The sequence below is a fragment of the Scyliorhinus canicula genome, chromosome 8 (assembly GCF_902713615.1).
Source record: "Scyliorhinus canicula chromosome 8, sScyCan1.1, whole genome shotgun sequence".
In the NCBI taxonomy this organism is placed as follows: domain Eukaryota; kingdom Metazoa; phylum Chordata; class Chondrichthyes; order Carcharhiniformes; family Scyliorhinidae; genus Scyliorhinus; species Scyliorhinus canicula.
Genome location: NC_052153.1, coordinates 39,751,791 through 39,771,081, shown reverse-complemented (window position 1 = coordinate 39,771,081; position 19,291 = coordinate 39,751,791). Strand labels below are relative to the sequence as shown.

General features: G+C 44.0%; 1 protein-coding gene across 3 annotated transcripts in view; it reads left to right on the top strand.

Annotated features, from left to right (window-relative positions):
• Nucleotides 1-19,291, top strand: part of LOC119970184 (ephrin type-A receptor 5-like) — a 430,626-nt gene that overhangs the window by 50,149 nt on the left and 361,186 nt on the right. For all 3 annotated transcript variants that reach the window (XM_038804402.1, XM_038804401.1, XM_038804403.1), the window contains exon 3: nucleotides 15,804-16,467. In XM_038804402.1, coding sequence (XP_038660330.1) covers nucleotides 15,804-16,467 — 664 coding nt within the window. The remainder of the gene's footprint in view (nucleotides 1-15,803; nucleotides 16,468-19,291) is intronic.

Sequence of the window (19,291 nt, the reverse complement as noted above, 5' to 3'; positions counted from 1 at the left end):
CATCCTAATTTAAAGGGATAGAGAACTTCGAATAAGATTATTATTTCTTATTTCTGAAATTTACCACTGTAGCATGTTTGAAGAAAGATCACATGGTGATGATGAACTTAAAGCTTTAATTTGGTTTTGTCACAAAGCAAATCAAGCCACTGATCTGGTTAAAGTCAGTGGGGCATATTCTCTTGTTCTAACTCGTGAGTTCATTGTATCACTTGAGTGTAACACACTGAGCAGGAAAGATTATGTATCTATCTTTTTAAATTGATGGGTGGCAGTTGGCTCAATTGCTCCACAAGTATCTCTCCTCACAAGATCAGCACATCTCCTCTGATATTCCTCTATTCCTAAATCTGCACAGTCATCTCTGGTGTCCACCAAATGTATCTTTGAACCCCCACCTTATTTGACTGCTCTGCACAAGATCCTTCATAGGCATAGATTATGCAGCCATTTATACAGACAACGACCAGCTCCACATGATGTAACGATCACTCTGCTAAGTACAAGCAAGATCTTCCCTCGCATTAACAAAATTGAAACCATCCTGTTTATTTTTCATAAAAATTCAATCATCCCACCTGCTGGCTGTTCAATAAAACTAAATCTGGCAATGCACAAGTCATGTATCTTATTTGACCCAAGCCATTGCTACAATCCTATCAATCTGTCAATCAATCAGACCTTTGAAGTAACAGAATTATAAGCCCATGACACCTCATTATCTTGTGCAAATAAACATTGAGCCATTGATAAAATAGATCACAGAAACAATAGTTCATTAAAACACCATAAAACAGTCAATCAGGCAAGCTTTCCATCAGCTGTGTCAACAAACAAAACCCTTTTCTGGAAGTTTGGGTTTTCGGCCCTGGAATGAAAATCTAACCATCTAGGGCACTTTTTCTCCAGTTACTTTTGTGGAGCTTGGAATTTTCCTGATCTGGGAGGGAAAATTCAGGCTTTGGTGTCCAGTTATAAAGCATGTAGGGGTCTTTTTGATAAGTTAAAAGGGCAACATAACTGCCAGTTGTAAACATGTTTTGTTGTACAGTAAGGACTGAAACAATGGCTGACTAGGTTATAAACACATCTTGGGGCTTCACCAAAATAATACTTGTTCATTTTAAGTAGTTGCTGGTTTCAGATAGCTGGGTTTGAAACCAAAATGGACTGGCTTAGATGTCAGTCATGGCTCAGCTCCTAGTTCTTATCTCTGTGTTACAAGGTCAGAACTCAAGACCCACCTCAGGCCTTGGGCACAAAATCAAGGCTGACACTTTAGTGCAGTACTGAGGGAATTCTGCATTGCTAGAGCTGCCCTTTTTCAGACGTGATGTTAAATCAAGGCCCCATTTGTCTGTTAGGGTGGATGTCATAGATTATGCTGTTTTGAAGAAGAGCAGGGGAATTATCACTAGGGAGGCAGAAGAAGGGAAATTATAGGCCAGTTAGACTGACATCGGTCATTGGTAAGGTTTTAGTGCCCATTATTAAAGATGAAATCGCGGAATACTTGGAAGTGCATGTCAAAATAGGACTGAGTCAGCACGGCTTCGTCAAGGTGAGGTCATGTCTGACAAATCTGTTAGACTTCTTTGAGGAAGTAACAAGGAAGTTAGACAAAGGAGAACCAGTGGATGTGATTTATTAGATTTCCAGAAGGCCTTTGACAAGGTGCCGCATAGGAGACTGTTAAATATGTTAAGAGCCCATGGTGTTAAGGGTAAGATCCTGGCATGGATAGAGGGTTGGCTGATTGTCAAGAGGCAGAAAGTGGGGGTAAAGGGGTCTTTTTCAGGATGGCAGCCGGTGATGAGTTGTGTGCCTCAGGCATCTGTGTTGGGACCACAACGTTTCACAATATACATTAGTTATCTGGAAGAATGAACTGAAGGCACTGTTGCTAAGTTTGCAGATGATATAAAGATCTGGAGGGGGCAGGTAGTTTTGAGGAAGCAGGTGGGCTGCAGAAGGACTTGGACAGGCTAGGAGAGTGGGCAAAGAAGTGGCAGATGGCATACAATGTGGAAAAGTGTGAGGTAATGCACTTTGGAAGGAGACATGGAGGCATGGACTATTTTCTAAATGGGGAGATGCTGAGGAAATCAGAAGCACAAAGGGACTTGGGAGTTTTTGTTCACGATTCTCTTGAGGTTAACGTGCAGGTTCAGTCGGCAGTTAAGAAGGCAAAGGCAATGTTAGCATTCATGTTGAGAGGGCTAGAATACAAGACCAGGGAAGTACTTCTGAGGCTATATCAGACTCTGGTCAGACTCCATTTAGAGTATTGTGAGCAGTTTTGGGCCCCGTACCTAAGGAAGGATGTGCTGGCCTTGGCAAGGGTCCAGAGGAGGTTGACAAAAATGATCCCAGGATTGAAGAGTTTGTCGTTTGAGGAACGGTTGAGGACTCTGGGTCTGTACTCGTTGGAGGTTAGAAGGATGAGGGGGGATCTTATTGAAATTTACAGGATACTGCGAGGCCTGGATAGAGTGGATGTGGAGAGGATGTTTCCACTTGTAGGAAAAACTAAAACCAGAGGACACAATCTCAGACTAAAGGGACGATCCTTTAAAACAGAGATGAGGCGGAATTTCTTCAGCCAGAAGGTGGTGAATCTGTGGAACTCTTTGCTGCAGAAGGCTGTTGAGGCCAAATCACTGAGTGTCTTTGAGACAGAGATAGATAGTGTTTTGATCAATAAGGGGATCAGGGGTTATGGGGAGAAGGCAGGAGAATGGGGTTGTGAAAAATATAGAACATAGAAAAATACAACACAGAACAGGCCCTTCGGCCCACAATGTTGTGCCGAACTTTTGTCCTAGATTAAGAACAAATTAATCTACACCCCATCATTCTACCCTAATCCATGTACCTATCCAAGAGCCGCTTGAAGGTCCCTAATGTTTCCGACTCAACTACTTCCACAGGCAGTGCATTCCATGCCCCCACTGCTCTCTGGGTAAAGAACCGACCTCTGGCATCCCCCCTATATCTTCCACCATTTACCTTAAATTTATGTCATCAGCCATGATTGAATGGCGGAGCAGACCTGATGGTCCGAGTGGCCTAATTCTGCTCCTATGTCTTATGGTCCTGGCCAATATTTATCCCTCACCTTATGGTGTGAAGTTAATGGAATAATAAACATACGGTAGTCTCTGAACACCTTTTTTATATGGTGGTCATCAAAGGAATAAAAGAAAGGCCTTTTTTTTGTTCAGCAGCTTTTCCTGTATTTCTTACAGTTGTTCAAAATAAAAGTTTGATTCATGGAAAATTCCATCAAGTGGCTGGAAGAGCAAATAATGCATATATTTGAGAAGTACTGTTCTTTTGTCCACCTCGGAGATTTCCCTTGCTTTATTTTACCCTGGTAGACAGAAGATCAACAATAACTATGGGCCTTGCAAGTGTTTATCCTTGGCTCTTTGCTCTTTCTCATCTGCACAATGTTGTCTTTTATCAAAATCATTGCCTAAATTGAATCAGCTTCCAAATATAATGTAACAGTTCTACCTCTCACCCCTTAATTGCCTCTGATGAGCTGCAATTTCCCCAAGTTGAACTTTGAGAGGACTAAATCCATTGTCTTTAGACCCGCCGCTAATTTCATTGTCTTCCTTGTCATGGAACGAGGTCAAATCAGTGCTGGTATTTTGATGACCAATTTCCCTGAGTTGAGCCTTGAGTCTCCCATATGTTCTTGATCAGAAAGACTGCTTTTAGAATGTTTTTAAGTCCAAAGATATGCAGGTTAGGTGGATGGGCCAGGCTAAATTGCCCTTAGTACAAATAGATTAGGTTGGGTTATTGGGTCATGGGGATAGGGTGGAAGTGTGGGCTTAAGTAGGGTGCTGTTTCCAAGGACTGGTGCAGACTCGATGGGCCACATGGGCTTCTTCTGCACTGTAAATTCTATGATGCTATGATTCAGTCAACATCATAAACGCACGTTATCTGGTCATTATCAGGTGACTGTGTGAGTTTGCTGTGAGCAAGATTGGCTACTGCGTTTCCTACATTGCAATAGTTATTTAAATAGCACTGGATTTGCTGTAAAGTGTTTTGAGACATCTGATGGTTACTGAAAACACTATGTAGAATCCCTACAATGCAGGAGGAGGCCATTTAGTCCATTGTGTCTGCACCGGCCCTTGGCTCCCTCCAACCCTATCACCCCACTAACCTGCACATCCCTGGACACTAAGAGGCAATTTTGAACATGGCCAATGCACCTAACTTGCACATCTTTGGATTGCGGGGTGGGGGGGGCAAAGCATCTGGAATAAATCCACACATGTACGAGGAGAACATGCAAACTCCACACAGATTATTACCTAAGACCAAAATCGAACCCTGCTGTAAATGCAAGTCTTTCTCTTTATTTGATTGCGTGGTTTTGTGTTGCTCAGTTAATGCTCTGTGGACACTTTTGCTCACTCATAATTGACAACCTTTTAAACTTTGTCTAGCTGACTGAACCAGCATAGTTAATTCAACAGATGTGATTATTTGAAAGACTGAAGAACAATGCAGGGATCATTTTAGTTGTTGCTTCACAGCGCCGGGGACCCGGGTTTGATTCCCGGCTTGGGTCACTGTCTGTGCGGAGTCTGCACGTTCTCCGAACAGGCGTCGGAGTGTGGCGACTGGGGCTTTTCACAGTGTTAATGTATGTCTACTTGTGACACTAAAGAACACTATTATTATGTGTTCATCAGTGAGTATTCTGAAAAAATAAATAGATTCCGAAGATTAATACCATGAAAAAGGATGAAGAATTGGGCAAACTGTGTAACAGATACAGAATTCTTTGAGCCTAATAATCTGATAATTGGCTCCAGGCATTTGATATTCTTCTCGAGTAATGAGAGGGTAGAGTATAAAACTTGAGAATAGCTCCTGTTGCTCTCTACCTTCCTTTCTGGTTAGTCAAATAAAGCAGATATCCCAGATTTATCAGCTGATAAAAGGTTTCAGTGTAAAATATTAACTTGTGTTTTCTGGTTTCCAATGATGTAGTACACTTGCATCATGTTTCTAAAATTTCTTAGCATAGATATATCCAGCATTCACAGTTTAGCTTTTCTAATCTTCACAGTTTACATTCTCTAATCTTTACAGAAGCTTGTTTTGACATCTTTAAACCTTTCAAGGAACTTGTTAAAAAGGCTCAAAGAATATTTATGCATTTGATTACTTGCATTAATAAAGCTACTCAATAAAGCAGCTCGGTATCATAAAGCACTATGGCTTCACAGAGCCGGGGTCCCAGGTTCGATTCCCGCTTTAGGTCACTGTCTGTGCAGAGTCTGCACGTTCTCCCCGTGTCTTTGTGGGTTTCCTCCGGTTTCTTCCCACAGTCCAAAGATGTGCAGGTTAGGTGGATTGGCCATGCTAAATTGCCATTGGGTTAGATGGGGTTGCTGGGTTACAGGATAGGGTGGAGGTGTGGGTTTAAGTAGGGTTCTCTTTCCAAGAGCCTGTGCAGACTCGATGAGCCGAATGGCCTCCTTCTGCACTGGCCTCCTTCTGCTCTGTAAATTCTAAGATTCTATGATTAGAGAATTTCATGGGACTTCCCCAACCTCCTTAAATGCCATCTATTTAAATTAGATAGAGGGAGGATTATTGACCTCCCATCTCTTTTTCTTCTGTCTGAGGGCTGCTTGAAGATTGTTGGTTTGGGGATTTGACCGAAGACCTCTACAACCAGAGACTGAAGAAGATCCAGGCATAGTGAAAAATAAATTTAGATTCCCTTCATTAAGTTCTCACACCCAGAAAATTCAAAGGTTTTTGGATCTCCTGGCTATTTCTGGAGATCAACAACCAGCAGACCCTGATGCTGACAAGACCATAAGACATGGGAGCAGAAGTAGGCCATTCAGCCCATTGAGTCAGCTCTACCATTCAATGAGATCATGACTGCTCTGATATGGTAATCCTCAACTTCACTTTCCCGCCTTATTGACATAACCCTTCATTCTCTTACCGATGAGAAATTTGCCTATCTCAGCCTTGAACATACTTAATGACCCAGCTTCCACAGTCCTCTGCAATAAAGAACTCCATAGATTTATCACTCTCTGAGAGAAGAAATCTTTCCTCATTTCTGTCTTAAATAGGCAGTCTCTTACTCTGAGATTATGCCTCCTGATTCTAGACTTTCCCACAAGGAGAAACGACCTCTCAGCATCTACCCTGTCTACCCTGAGCTTCCTATATGTCTCAATAAGGTCACCTCTCATTCTTCTAAACTCTGATGAGTACTCGCCCAACTTACTCAACCTCTCTTCATAGGAAACATCCTCCATACCTGCAATCAACCTAGTGAACCTTCTCTGCACTTCTTTCATTGCCAGTATATCTTTCCTAAGATAAGGGGACCAGACCTCTGCACAGTTCCGGGTGTGGTTTAACTAGTGTCTTTTATGGTTTTAGCAAGATTTGCCTATTTTTATACTCCATATCCTTTGAAATAAAGGCCAACATTCCATTTACCGTCCTTGTTTCCTGCTGACCTTGCATGCTAACTTTTTGTGATTTATGAACGAGGACCCCCAATCCCTCTGTGCTGCTGCTTTCTGCTGCCTTTCTCCATTTAAATAATATTCAGCTCCTTTATTCTTCCTATCAAAGTACACAGCTTTTGTCTTCCTTCATTATATTCCATCTGCAAAGTCTTTGCCCACTCATCTACCTGTCTATATCCCTCTGTAGACTTTGTGTGTCATCGCCATCACTTGCCTTCTCACCTATTTTTGTGTCATCTGAAAACTTTGATTCACTTCCCTCGTCCAAGTCATCAGTACACATTGGAAATAATTGTGGCCCAACATTGATCCCTGTGCCACTAGTTATAGATTATGAAAATACCCATCTCATTTTAATGTTTTCCAACAGTTAACCAATCCACTATCCATGCCAATATACTATCCCCAACACCATGGGCGAATTTGGTGAACATCCCCGAAAAGTTTTCCATTGGCCTCGAGCCCTCCAGCCCCTCGGGTAGTCCCATGATCCAAAGGTGCTGCTGCCGTGACCTGTTCTCCAGGTCCTCCACATTGGCCCTCAGCCCTTTATTACTTTCCTCCACCTTCTCCAACTCTTCTCCCATCGAGGCGAGCTGGTCGCTGTGCCGCGACAATGCCTCCTCCACCCAATTCAGCACCTCGGCAAGATACCGCACCGTTTCTGACGTCTTTCCAAGAGCCTCCTTTATCGGGGCCAGCGTATCTTCCACCAGCTGTTTGAGCATTCCCATCATCTCCTTCCCATGCCGCTTAAAATGCTTGGCAAACTGCCGCGCAAACTCCACCGCCATCACTTCAGCCAGCGTATTCACTAATGGCCTTAGCCCCTCCTGCCCCGGCGAGTTTGCATCCGCCATCTTTCCTCCCACAGACCTCTGCACTGAACATCGACCTGCAGGTGGACTAGCACTCGTTCCTCTTTGTGCCGTATTCTTTCGTTGGTATTTCGACATCCTCTAATTCCCACAACCTTACTGAAGACAGCTCATACAAATGTTCCCCCAAAACTGGATGAAAAGGGCCAAAAAGCGAAAACGCTAGCAGGAGCCACGCAAGGTGTGACCTCCATCTCCGTGTCGCCTCCAGAAATCCTGCTATATGGACAGAAAATAAGTATGTTAATTAAAGAAATTTTAATATGGGAATACAGGAAGAAAAGAGCATGATAACTATTGTGGATGGAATAAGATTATGGAGATACAGAAATGGCATGTTCACCGGGTACAAGGAAAGAGATTCCTGGTGGAAACAATTATCTAGTCAGTTCTATATCTTACTCTGTTATTGTGAAAAGCTGAGGAGGGTCCAGAGCTTTTCAGCATGGTCTGAAATGGCCAATTATTCACTGGGTTCAGGTTCACCTTTTGCTCTAAATCACCCCTCACATGTAAGGGGTAATTTTAAACTTGTGCAATACAGTAGTGTAAAACTGGTCTTAGCAAACTGACAGCCCATTTTAGCTCAGATGGCTGGACAGCTGGTTCGTGATGCAGAGCGAGGCCAACAGTTTAGGAGTTCAATTCCTGTTCCGGCTGGGGCTATTCCTGAAAGCCCACCTTCTCAACCTTGCCCTCGCCTGAGGTGTGGTGACCCTCAGGTTAAATCGCCAGCAGGCAGCTCGCTCTTCCGCTCAAAGGGGACAGCCGCCTATGGTCATCTGTGACGATGTCGACTTTACCATAAACTCTCTCTGTTTGGGCACTGTCTTTAAAATGGTACCATTTAGTTAATTTGTTTCTCTTCATTCTTGCTCCCAGAAATGTATCACTGCATACTTTTCTGCGTTCAATCTTATCTGCCATGTGTCTACGCATTTCTTTAGTTCATTTATGCATGTTTTTCTACGTTTGTTATGACCCTTCTAATTTTTTGTCACACTTTCAAGTTTTGGGTCATCTGCAGCCTTTGTAATTATGCCCTGTACACCCAAGATAAGGGCTGGAATTCTCCATTTGGGAGACTAAGGGCGGAATCTACCAGCCATGTTGCTCCCTAATGTCAGCGTGACACGGCTGGTAGATGCCAGGAGAAGACTCCCGTGGGCTTCCTGACAGCCAGTACGTCTCGCAAGATCTACCCAGACCTCGTGAGGCGTCACGATCAGGATACCACCCATAATGGGTGGGACCTAACCTTGTGCACCAAAATAGGTTTAAAACCAACTTCAGCGTGCTGACCGGGAATCTATCGGCCTCTCAGCATCTACTGGTCTCCCCAGGGAGACCCCAGCCTGGTGCGTATCCAGTAGTGGTCCACACAAACGTGGACCACGTGGAACATCATGTGCGGGGGGGGGGGGGGGGGGAGAACGGGACTCCCGTGCCATCGGAGGCCCCTGGGTGTCATGGTCAGGGCAGGTTGGCCCACTGGCCCTTCTCTTGAACATGAGTACCTTGGCACTGCCAAAGTGTCTAGATGGCACTACAAAGCTGGCAGGAGCCCTGCCAGGCTAGCAGTGCCAGAGTGCTAGGGTGCCAGAGTGGCACAGCCAAGCAAGGGTCAGGGCCTGAGGGGATGGCATGTGCATGAAAAGACAGAGGGGGCTATAAAGAGTAGGGATGGTGTGTGCAGGGTGGGTATGAAGGGGCCTCCGGAAGGTTCGGGGGGTGGGGGGGGGGGGGGGGGGTGAAAGATGGGGCCCTGGAAGGAGGGTGCCAGAAAGAGGGCCTCAGCAACCCCACAACTGTGTGTCATTACTTGGAGAAACATGGGGTAGTGCACATGTGTTGTAGAACATGCAATCATTAAAAATGAATGCAGTGGCTGTACAGAAATGTAGAGACCTAACAGCAATAAGGGGGGGGGGGATTCTCCAAAATGGAGACTAAGTGTTTACGCCGTTGTGAACGCGTTGCGTTTCACGATGGCGTGAAATGGGTGCGAGGACGATCGATTCTGCCCCTACAGGGGGCCAGCACGGCGCCGCCTCAAACGCGCCGTCGCAAATGGCGCCGATTCTCCGCACCTTGGAGAATCGCATGCCGGCGTCGGGGCGGCTTGGCGCGGTTGCGGCAATTCTCCAGCCGGCGCGGCGCTTGGAGCATCGCGCCCAAGATCTCAGGAATGCTGCAGCCTGGTTCACGTGAAACTGGACCAGGGCCTCGGGATGTCGAGACCAGCCGGGGTTGGAAATGGGCGCAGAGGCTTTCGCCTTGTTGATCGCCCGAAGGCAGATCCTGTTAGGGTGGCGATCAACCTCTCCACCCTGTGCTCTGGCATGGTGGGGGGACCTGCTGGAATTCTTGACGCTTGAAAAGGTCAATTATAAACTGAGGGGAAGGATGGAGGAGTTCTACGATTCATGGGTGTTATTCATTACGCACTTTCGAGAATTGGATCACATCGGACATTATGGGGGGGAGGGGGGCTGGGAGGGTTGGGGGGAGGGGGTGGTGTGTGTTAATGGTAACTATGGGTGATTCCTGATTCCTTTTTGTCATTTGTTTATCTGAACATGCGGGCTAATGTTTAGGGTTTGGTGGGAGGATGGGATCGTTGTTATTGATATGGGAATTAACATTACATTCATTACTGATTATTGTTTATTATTGGGTGTAAAGTTGGGAGAAAATGTGAAAAAGGAGGAGAATAAAAAATATTTTTAAAAAAAGGAATGCTGCAGTCTGAGCAAGAAGGGTGCCTATTTGTCTCGCCTATCCCTGATGCAGAAAGTAATTCTGCCCTAAAACATTCCGGTGACTCATGCTCATCAAACTAAATGGCCCTCATGAGTTAACCATTAACAACGTCAGCTGCCCACATTCTCAAAGTCGAGGAGGGAGGTGGTATCTTGTAGGATAAATGCTTGTGTGCTTGTGATCGAGAGGTTCTGTTTCGGCAGAAGAGCCGGACTCCAGTGTCTGCCATTAGGATCCATTGGCTCTCAAGGTGGACAGGATCATCCAGTTGATCCTGTCCAAGAGGAAACCCAGGAGGAAGTGGAGGGTGAGGCCGGTGAGGAACGGAAGATGGAAGACAGGCGGGGGTGAAGAGTTTTTATGGGTAGGAGGAACAGGGCTGCCCTCATTGCTTCCTGTTTCACACTATAAGGAAACTGTGCTACCTGTTAGCTCAAGAGGTACCGACCCCCCCACCTCTCCCACAAGGCCGTGCTAACCCCTCCATGACCATAGAAGGAGTGCTGTAGTAAACCTCGGTCATCAGAGTGCTGGGCCTGGGGAGACAGTCTTGCTGTTGATAAGAAAATGCAGGAGGGTGATGACAACTTGCAGTGAGGAAAGCTATGTGAAGTTCCTTGGCTATTGCTCATGTCTGACTCCTTTCTCTTGGTTACCAGCACGCTGACTCCCTGGCTCATGTGCAAGTGAGGTTTAGCCCAAAATCCCTATGTTGTGTAGCACTAGAGGGAGATTATGGGTGAGGGTCCAGGGCTCATTGATTAATGTTCGAGTCCTTTCAGGAATTATGTTATTCTCACTTTGAGTGGGCCCAACTATATGACTGACTTTGAGGGTCTGTGAGAAGAGCTGTGTTACGATGGAGTGAAGCACTATCCTGCTGAGAAGAGTTAACGACAGTGGTCCCCTTAAGGTTGTGAAGAATAAGAGTTTTTAATGTAGTTACAAGTGCATTTGTAACATTTGATAAAGACCCCCAGCGATCTGTGCCTAACTTCACCCATGCTCACTCTGTGCCCCTACAATTCCTTAGCCTTGCAAACTCATCCACTACGTCTAGGTGTATTCACAGGATGCAACATCAGAGGTGGAGGCGGCCTGCTGCCTTATGTACCCTTTTTCCTGAGATGCCCTTGGCTGGGACCTGAAGGGCCCCGGTTTACTCTCAGGTGGCACTGGTGTTGCTGAATTACCCTGTTCAGCCCGCTTCCCCTGAGATGCACCGGTAACAGGAAGTGGAGATTCACAAGGACTGGTCACTCGCAGACTCTACTCGGTGGAAGGCTCAGGGAGGTGTTCTAGTGGTTCCTCCTCCTTCCGGATGCTCGTGGGCCCCTGGGTTACACCATGGGAAGAAGGGGCTTCTGAAGTGAACTCGAAGTCAACTGGCGCTGCCAGTTCAGAAGCCTGCCACTCTCTGGATCATGATGTCCTCAGAGCCTGAGCCATTATAAATTAGATCAATATCTGTTGAATAGGGAAATCAAGGACTAAAATACTATTGATAGTACAACTTTATTTTGAGCTTCATAGGTAGTGGAAAAATCAAAATCGGGGATTCACAAATGGCAGTGGAGGAAAGTCTAATCATAATAATAATCTTTATTGGTGTCACAAGTAGGGTTACATTAACACTGCAATGAAGTTACTGTGAAAATCCCTTAGTCTCCACACTCGTGCACCTGTTGGGTACACAGAGGGAGAATTCAGAATGTACAATTCACCTAACAAGCACGTCTTTCAAGACTTCTGGGAGGAAACCGGAGCAAACCCACACAGACACGGGGAGAACGTGCAGATTCCGCACAGACAGTGACCCAAGTCGGGAATAGAACCCGGGTCCCTGGCGCTGTGAAAATATGTTGATCCTGGCTCTGGTAGATGCAGATTTGATGGATCTAATGTTCCCTTTTCGCTTTGGATTTTCTTAGTATGGTGGATGTATTATAGCAATAATCCACCAGTGTATTTGTATCTGTGCTGTTGCCCTTGTATTTGTATCTGTGCTATGCTGTTGCCCTTGTGGGCTTCTCCTATGGGCCATTGTATGGCATTATCCATAGGGGAACATGTTGGGGCATGTATGGGCTCCGCCCATGGCTCCTCCCCTTGAAGGGAGGTATAAAGAGCAGTCGACGTGTAGGCAGTTCTCAGTATTGGTTCAGTCGCAGGCAGGCACTGTTCTAAGTTGATTAAAGCCATGGTTTACTTCTACTCATGTCTCAAGTGAATTGATGGTCGCATCACTTAGCTACTGTACAGACTTGTACGACTTATAGCCTGAAAGATGGTGTCAAAGACACATTGTTCTGCCATATCAGCATGAAAACCAGTGTGCCTTTTATTTTACTTTTGCAGCACAAGATCTGTTTTTGCAATTAGCCTTGTTCGCCGCAAATTCCATACCATTCATGCCATTTTTCCCTTGAGAATCCATCCTTTCCTGAAATACAAAACATATCACATATCTTTCACTAACTATTTCATTAAAACAACTCACCTAGGTCCTTCTTTGTAATTAGTGGGCACCTACTGTTCTATCTGCTGCACAAAGTCAAATTCATATCCCTACTCTACAAGAGCTATTGAATGTGATCGCTGTGCTGCTAACAGCTGAGGATACAAGACCCTCCACACATGATTAATCTGTTCAGCTCCATTTAGCTGAATGACTCTTAACAACTTTAATTATGGATTCTTGTAATCCGGTTTTCACATATATATTTAGCGAAAATTCATGCATCTATTCTTATTGGACGCGTTTTATTAGCAATGTAAGTCTAAAGGTGTGCAGATCTTAAAGCACCATAGCATACAAAGAATGTCGCATTGTATAACGGTCGATTATATTTTGATAAATGTTCATTAAGAAGGCAGGGGATGGGCGATATAACAGCAAAGCTCTATGCATGATTACATTTAGTGCTTTGGTCCAATGCTGTAATAATTAGGGGATGTACTGGAATCAGAAAACTGTGATTCCACCTGCTGATGCTGGAGTCAGGACAGCTGTACGATTACAGCATCAAGGATGGTGTAAGTGGGCAGCATAAAACAAGCCCATTAATGGGTGTGAGGAATCGAGGCTTTTCTATCTTTTAACGCCAGAATTCTGGTTTACTCATAGATGTGTCTGCTAGTGAGATACATTAATGCTGCTCACGGAGACCAGGCTGAAAGGACTTCAATGTTTATTAGAGAATATAATAATTTAAGCTTGAATAAGCATAAAAGGATTAATGTGACCACTTGGCTAGCAGGAATGAGATGTAAATTTGGCCTGAATAGCCCCTGATTACAGATAGATAATTAAAGCTGGGCTGAAATTGATTTATGGATGCAGTTGTTGAGACTAAGCCGCAAATGTAATATTATCAGTGTGAAAAACTGTGGACAGATTAGTGTCTGGGGAGTTGGGTACAAGACTGTTTTGCACGTGGCTGCACACATTTAGAATGTTTTCTGTTGCCAGGTCATTCAGACATCAGGGAATGACATTCTGGTTAGCCTGAGCAGTGAATGCAGACAGGTTCAGAGAAGATCAAGGTTATTCAATTTAATCAGACAAACCTTTTTTTTCATATAAAGGACAATTAATGAGCGTAGTGTAAGTTTATATCCTGCTTTGTATAATATGATTATCCTGAAGGGCAAAACAGCATATTACTGAATTTCTTTTATGAAAGGTCTGCGACAATCATCACCTTTTTCAAAGAAAGCCTTTACTATTCCTCCGCAAGAGTACAGAGCAAAAGAAGTAAAAACTGTTCATAATTCTGTGTGCATAGTCATATTATACATGTCTGGTGTGTCATATCTTTAGACTCCCTTTCCCTGGAGTACATTTTTTCCCTGTGTAAAAGTGGTTTCTGTTGAATCATAGAATCCCTCCAGTGCAGAAAGAGATAATTCATCCCATTGAGTCTGCACCGAGCCTCCGAAAGAACACCTACCACTAAGGGGCAATTTGGCATGGCCAATCCACCTAATTTGCACATCTTTGGACTATGGGAGGAAACCGGAGCACCCGGAGGAAACCCACATAGACACACATGTCCAAATGCAAGAAGGTCATCATCCAGACAAGAACCAGGCAATAACCATCTCCAACAAGAGAGAATTTAACCATTGCCCCTTGACATTCAGTAGCATTACTATTAGCGATAGTAATGGGATAGTCCCCCACTATCAATATCCTGGGGGTTACCATTGACCAGAAACTGAACTGGACTATATAAATTTGGTGATGACAAGGGCAGGTCAGAGGTTAGGAATCCTGTATGAGTAACTCACCTCCTAGTTTCCCAAAATCTGCCTACCATATACAAGGCACAAGTCAGGAGTGTGATGGAATACTCCCCACTTGCATGGATGAGTGCAGCTTCAACAACACTCAAGAAGCTTGACACCAGGACAAAGCAGCCCTCTTGATTGCACCCCATCCACAAATATCCACTCCCTCCATCACCAACACATAGTGGCAGCAGTGTATGCCATACATACTGCAGGGACTCACCTTGGCTCTTTAGACAGTACCTACCAAACCAATGACCAATATCATTTTGGAGCATGCGGGCTCCACCACCTAGACCTTCCCCTCCAAAGTACTCACCATCCTGACTTCGAAATGTATTGCCATTCCTTCACTGTCACTGGGTCAAAATCCTCAAACTCCCTCCCTAACAGCACTGTAGGTGTACCTACACCCAAGGGATTGCAGAGGTTCAAGAAGGCAGCTCACCACCTCTTTCTCGAGCAATTAGGAGTCAGCAATAAATACTTGCCTAGCCAGCAAAGCCCACATCCCATAAATTAATTTTAAAAATGGACATCCAGATTCTTCTTTACCACCGAGCTTTGCAATCTCTCACCATTTAAATAGCTCACTACTTTTCAGTATTGTCCCTGCAAAAGTGGACAGATTCACATTTCCCTCATTCTTTTTCATCTGCCAAATTTGTGTTCACTCTCTTAACCTGCCTGTATGTATATCCCTTTGCAGACTCTACCTCACCGTGGCAACTTATTTTCCAACCTATCTTGATGTCATTGCCAAAATAGCGACCACACATTTGGTTTCAAATTATCATCCAAATAATTGATGTAGATTGTAAAGAGTTGAGGCCCTAACACTGATCCCCATGGCACTCCACTAGTTATAGCTCATCAACCCAAAATTGACCCATCAATCCTTACTGTCTGCTTCCTGTTAGCTAGCCAATCCTTTATTAATGCGGTACGGCACAGTGGTTAGCACTGATACCTCACAGTGTTAGGGACCCGGGTTCAATTCTGGGCTTTGGTGTCTGTGTGGAGTTTGCACTTTTTTTCCATGTCTGCGTGGGTTTCCTCCCACAGTCCAAAGATATGCAGGCCAGGTGGATTGGCCATGCTAAATTCCCCCTTACTATCCAAAAGCTTAGGTGGGTTATGGGAAGAGGGAGGAGGCGTGGACCTGGGTAGGTTGCTTTTTCCGAAGGTAGTTGCAGACACTTTGATATTTTAATAATGACAGATCTGTGATTTCCCCAAAGATTTACCGTGGCAAATATAGTTGTAAATATTTTGACATTGTGCTTTACTATGCTCTGTCTAATACTGTACTTTTGTTTACTTTCTACAGTGGGAAGAAATCAGTGAAGTTGATGAGAATTACACTCCCATACACACATACCAAGTGTGTAATGTTATGGAACAAAATCAGAATAACTGGTTACAGACTAACTGGATCTCCAATGAAGGGGCTCGTCGTATATTCATTGAGTTAAAATTTACACTACGAGACTGCAATAGTCTCCCTGGAGGTCTCGGGACCTGTAAGGAAACCTTTAATGTGTATCATTTTGAATCCAATGATGAAGATGGGAGGAACATCAGAGAAAACCAATACATAAAAATTGACACGATAGCAGCAGATGAAAGTTTCACAGAACTCGACCTTGGAGATCGAGTCATGAAGTTAAATACAGAAGTGCGAGATGTCGGCCCACTGTCTAAAAAAGGATTCTATCTCGCCTTTCAAGATGTCGGTGCCTGTATTGCTCTGGTCTCTGTGCGAGTCTACTACAAGAAGTGCCCATCTACATTCCATAACCTTGCTTTCTTTGAAGATACAATCACAGGGGCTGATTCATCCTCACTGGTGGAAGTGCCAGGCACGTGTGTCAACAACTCAATGAAAGATGACACTCCAAAAATGTACTGCAGTGCTGATGGGGAATGGTTAGTCCCAATTGGGAAGTGCATGTGCAAAGAAGGCTATGAAGAGAAAGGGAACACATGTCAAGGTAAGTTAAACAACAAATAGTTAGGTGTTACTGGAACTAGAGAGATATGCTGTAAATAATATTTCTCGGGTAACTATTTAGTTTAGGAAGTAATTAACAATGGCATAAAGGGAACAAGTGTTCTGATGCTAGTTCAGATTTGCAAGTTGTATTGTTTTGTGCATGCTTGTGTATAAGTGAATAAGAAGGGGAGAGTACCTCAGTCCTCGGGGAAGGGGAAGGCTTCTGGCTTTATTTTCTAATATGTCTTCCATCCTTTTGTGCACAAATATATTTAGGATGGCTTCCTCCAAGGGACTAAGGAGCTTGTAAATTTGGACTATTCTCCAGTACAGTTTAGATTAAGTGTCATTTTTCTTGTGTAAGCATAAGTATCCTTGAGCTCTTATAGAGTCAAGTAGCACATACAGTGACATAGGCCAGAAACAGAAAATTTGCTCTTTCTCCTGAGGCCTTGAATAGTATGGTACTTCATCCTTCTGCTTATTTAATATTGATGTAAAAGTGTAACAGATATGAATTAATATTAAGCCAGAAAGTACTCATTTGTTGCATAAAGCATATGTGACACACTTTTTAAACTTGATTCTCTTCCTGCTGTCGAGAAAAGATAGTTCTGTTTCCCAAAAGGATAATTTGGTTATCCAACGTGTTGTGATTCTGGCTTTATATATATATTTATCATGCACATCAATGCCTTGCACTTACTAATAGGGAACTACTTTATCCAGTCACCATTTAACAAAGTCAGATGCAAAGCACAAGTTAGAGAAAAGCTTCGAGTTATTAACCTTTGGCCCTAATAAGGCTTATGTTTATCACCAGAAGCAGACTGAGCACCAATTTGGTTGGTGACAGAGAAAGGTGAATAGTTTAAATTATTGCTTAAATCAGAGCATGATCACTTTTAGTCTACAAGATAAATACGGTCTCTGCATGCTTATTCATTTAAGATTAGATTTTTAAAAATTTCTCCGATCCAATGGAAGAACTTTTAACTAGCAAAAATGGATGAGTTTTGATGGGGTGGCGTGTAAAAATGCTGAGAAAAAACTAGAATCCAACCCCAACCCACCTCCAAATCATCCATTTCAGATGTTGGGGTTGGGCAATTACTTAATTACTATTGGAAGGTTAAAATTAGAACCTAAGAAAGAGGAGCAGGAGTAGACTACCTGTTCCATCGAGTCTGCTCTACTATTCAATAGGATCATGATTTTGGGCTTCAACTCTTTTCCTGCCTGTTCTCCCAAGTTCCCTAATTCCCGTAATGACCAAAAATCTGACTATCTCAGCCTTAAATGTTTTCAACCCCTAGGGTAGAGAATTGGTTGGCCATATAACTATTATAATAAGGTGGAAGGTTAGGATTAACCACCATTCTAATCTCTGGTCATCACTTTTCAAACGTGACTGGCTGAAGGACTGTGAGCATTGTATCTTTGTTGATAAAGAGTGAACGGGATAGACCAAGCCCCAGTTAACCATTCTAAACTCGGTGGGCAAATTATTGGAAAAGATTCCGAGAGGCAATATCAATCTTAATTTAGAAAAGCCTGGATTAGAGAGTTGACATGAGTTGTTTAAAGGAAGATCATATTTGACTAACATGACTGAATTTTTTGAGGAATTCAAAGGAAGGTCGATGAAGGTGGTGTGGTTAATGTAGTCTCCCTAGTTTGAGGCAAAGCTTTTGACATGAGCCAACATGATGGACTACTCAGAAAGGTAAAAGTCCATGGGGTTCAATGGATAGTTCCATTGTAAATGAGCAGGGGCTCGTTTAGCTCAGTGGGCTAGACAGCTGGTTTGTGATGCAGAACAAGGGCAGCAGCGCAGATTCAATTCCTGTACCAGGTGAGAATTCGGAATTCTCCCTCTGTGTACCCGAACAGGCGCCGGAATGGGGCAACTAAGGCTTTTCACTGTAACTTCATTTGGGGCTAGTTTAGCACACTGGGCTAAATAGCTGGCTTTTAAAGCAGACTAAGGCAGGCTAGCAGCACGGTTCAATTCCTGTACAAGCCTCCCCGAACAGGCGACGGAATGTGGCGGCTAGGGGCTTTTCACAGTAACTTCATTGAAGCCTACTTGTGACAATAAGCAATTTTCATTTTCATTTCATTGGTGGCAAGTTAGATCCAAAATTTGTCCATTATCAGGAAACAAAGCATATGTGGAGAGGTGTTTTTGCCATTGCCAAGCTGTTTACAGTGGAGTTCCACAGGGTTATGTACTAGCTTGCTTGCTTTTTGATGTTTTTATGAATAATTTAGACTTGAATGTAAGCAGCGTGATTAAAAAGTTTAAGATGGAAGGGGAGAAAGCTGTGGTCTGCATCAAGGTATCAATGGACTGATAACATGGACAGAAAAGTGGCAAATCAAATTCAATTTGGAGAAGTGTAAAGTAATGCTTTGGGGAAAGCAAACAAGGTAAGGGCATATACAATAAATGGTAAGGTAAAGTCACAATAGTCCCAGGTGACCATAAGCTGCTTTCCACTTTGAGGGGGAGAGCTGACTGGTGGTGATTTAACCTGAGGACCACCATACCTGAGGCGAGTTGAAAGGTTGAGAGGGTGGGGCTTTCATGAATAACCAGGAAAAAGTTGCTTTATAGTCATCTGCTAAATAAACTTTACCAGTTTAACTCCGCCCCATAAATTCCTGTCTAGCACCCCTAGCCCTCATTTCCTTCTGTTCTTCTCTCTGCTCCAGACATTTGGGGCGGGATTATCCGGGAATTGGCGGGGCGGGCAGAAATGGCGCAGTGGAGTGGCGGGAACCACTCCGGCGTCGGGCTGCCCCAAAGGAATCCTCCG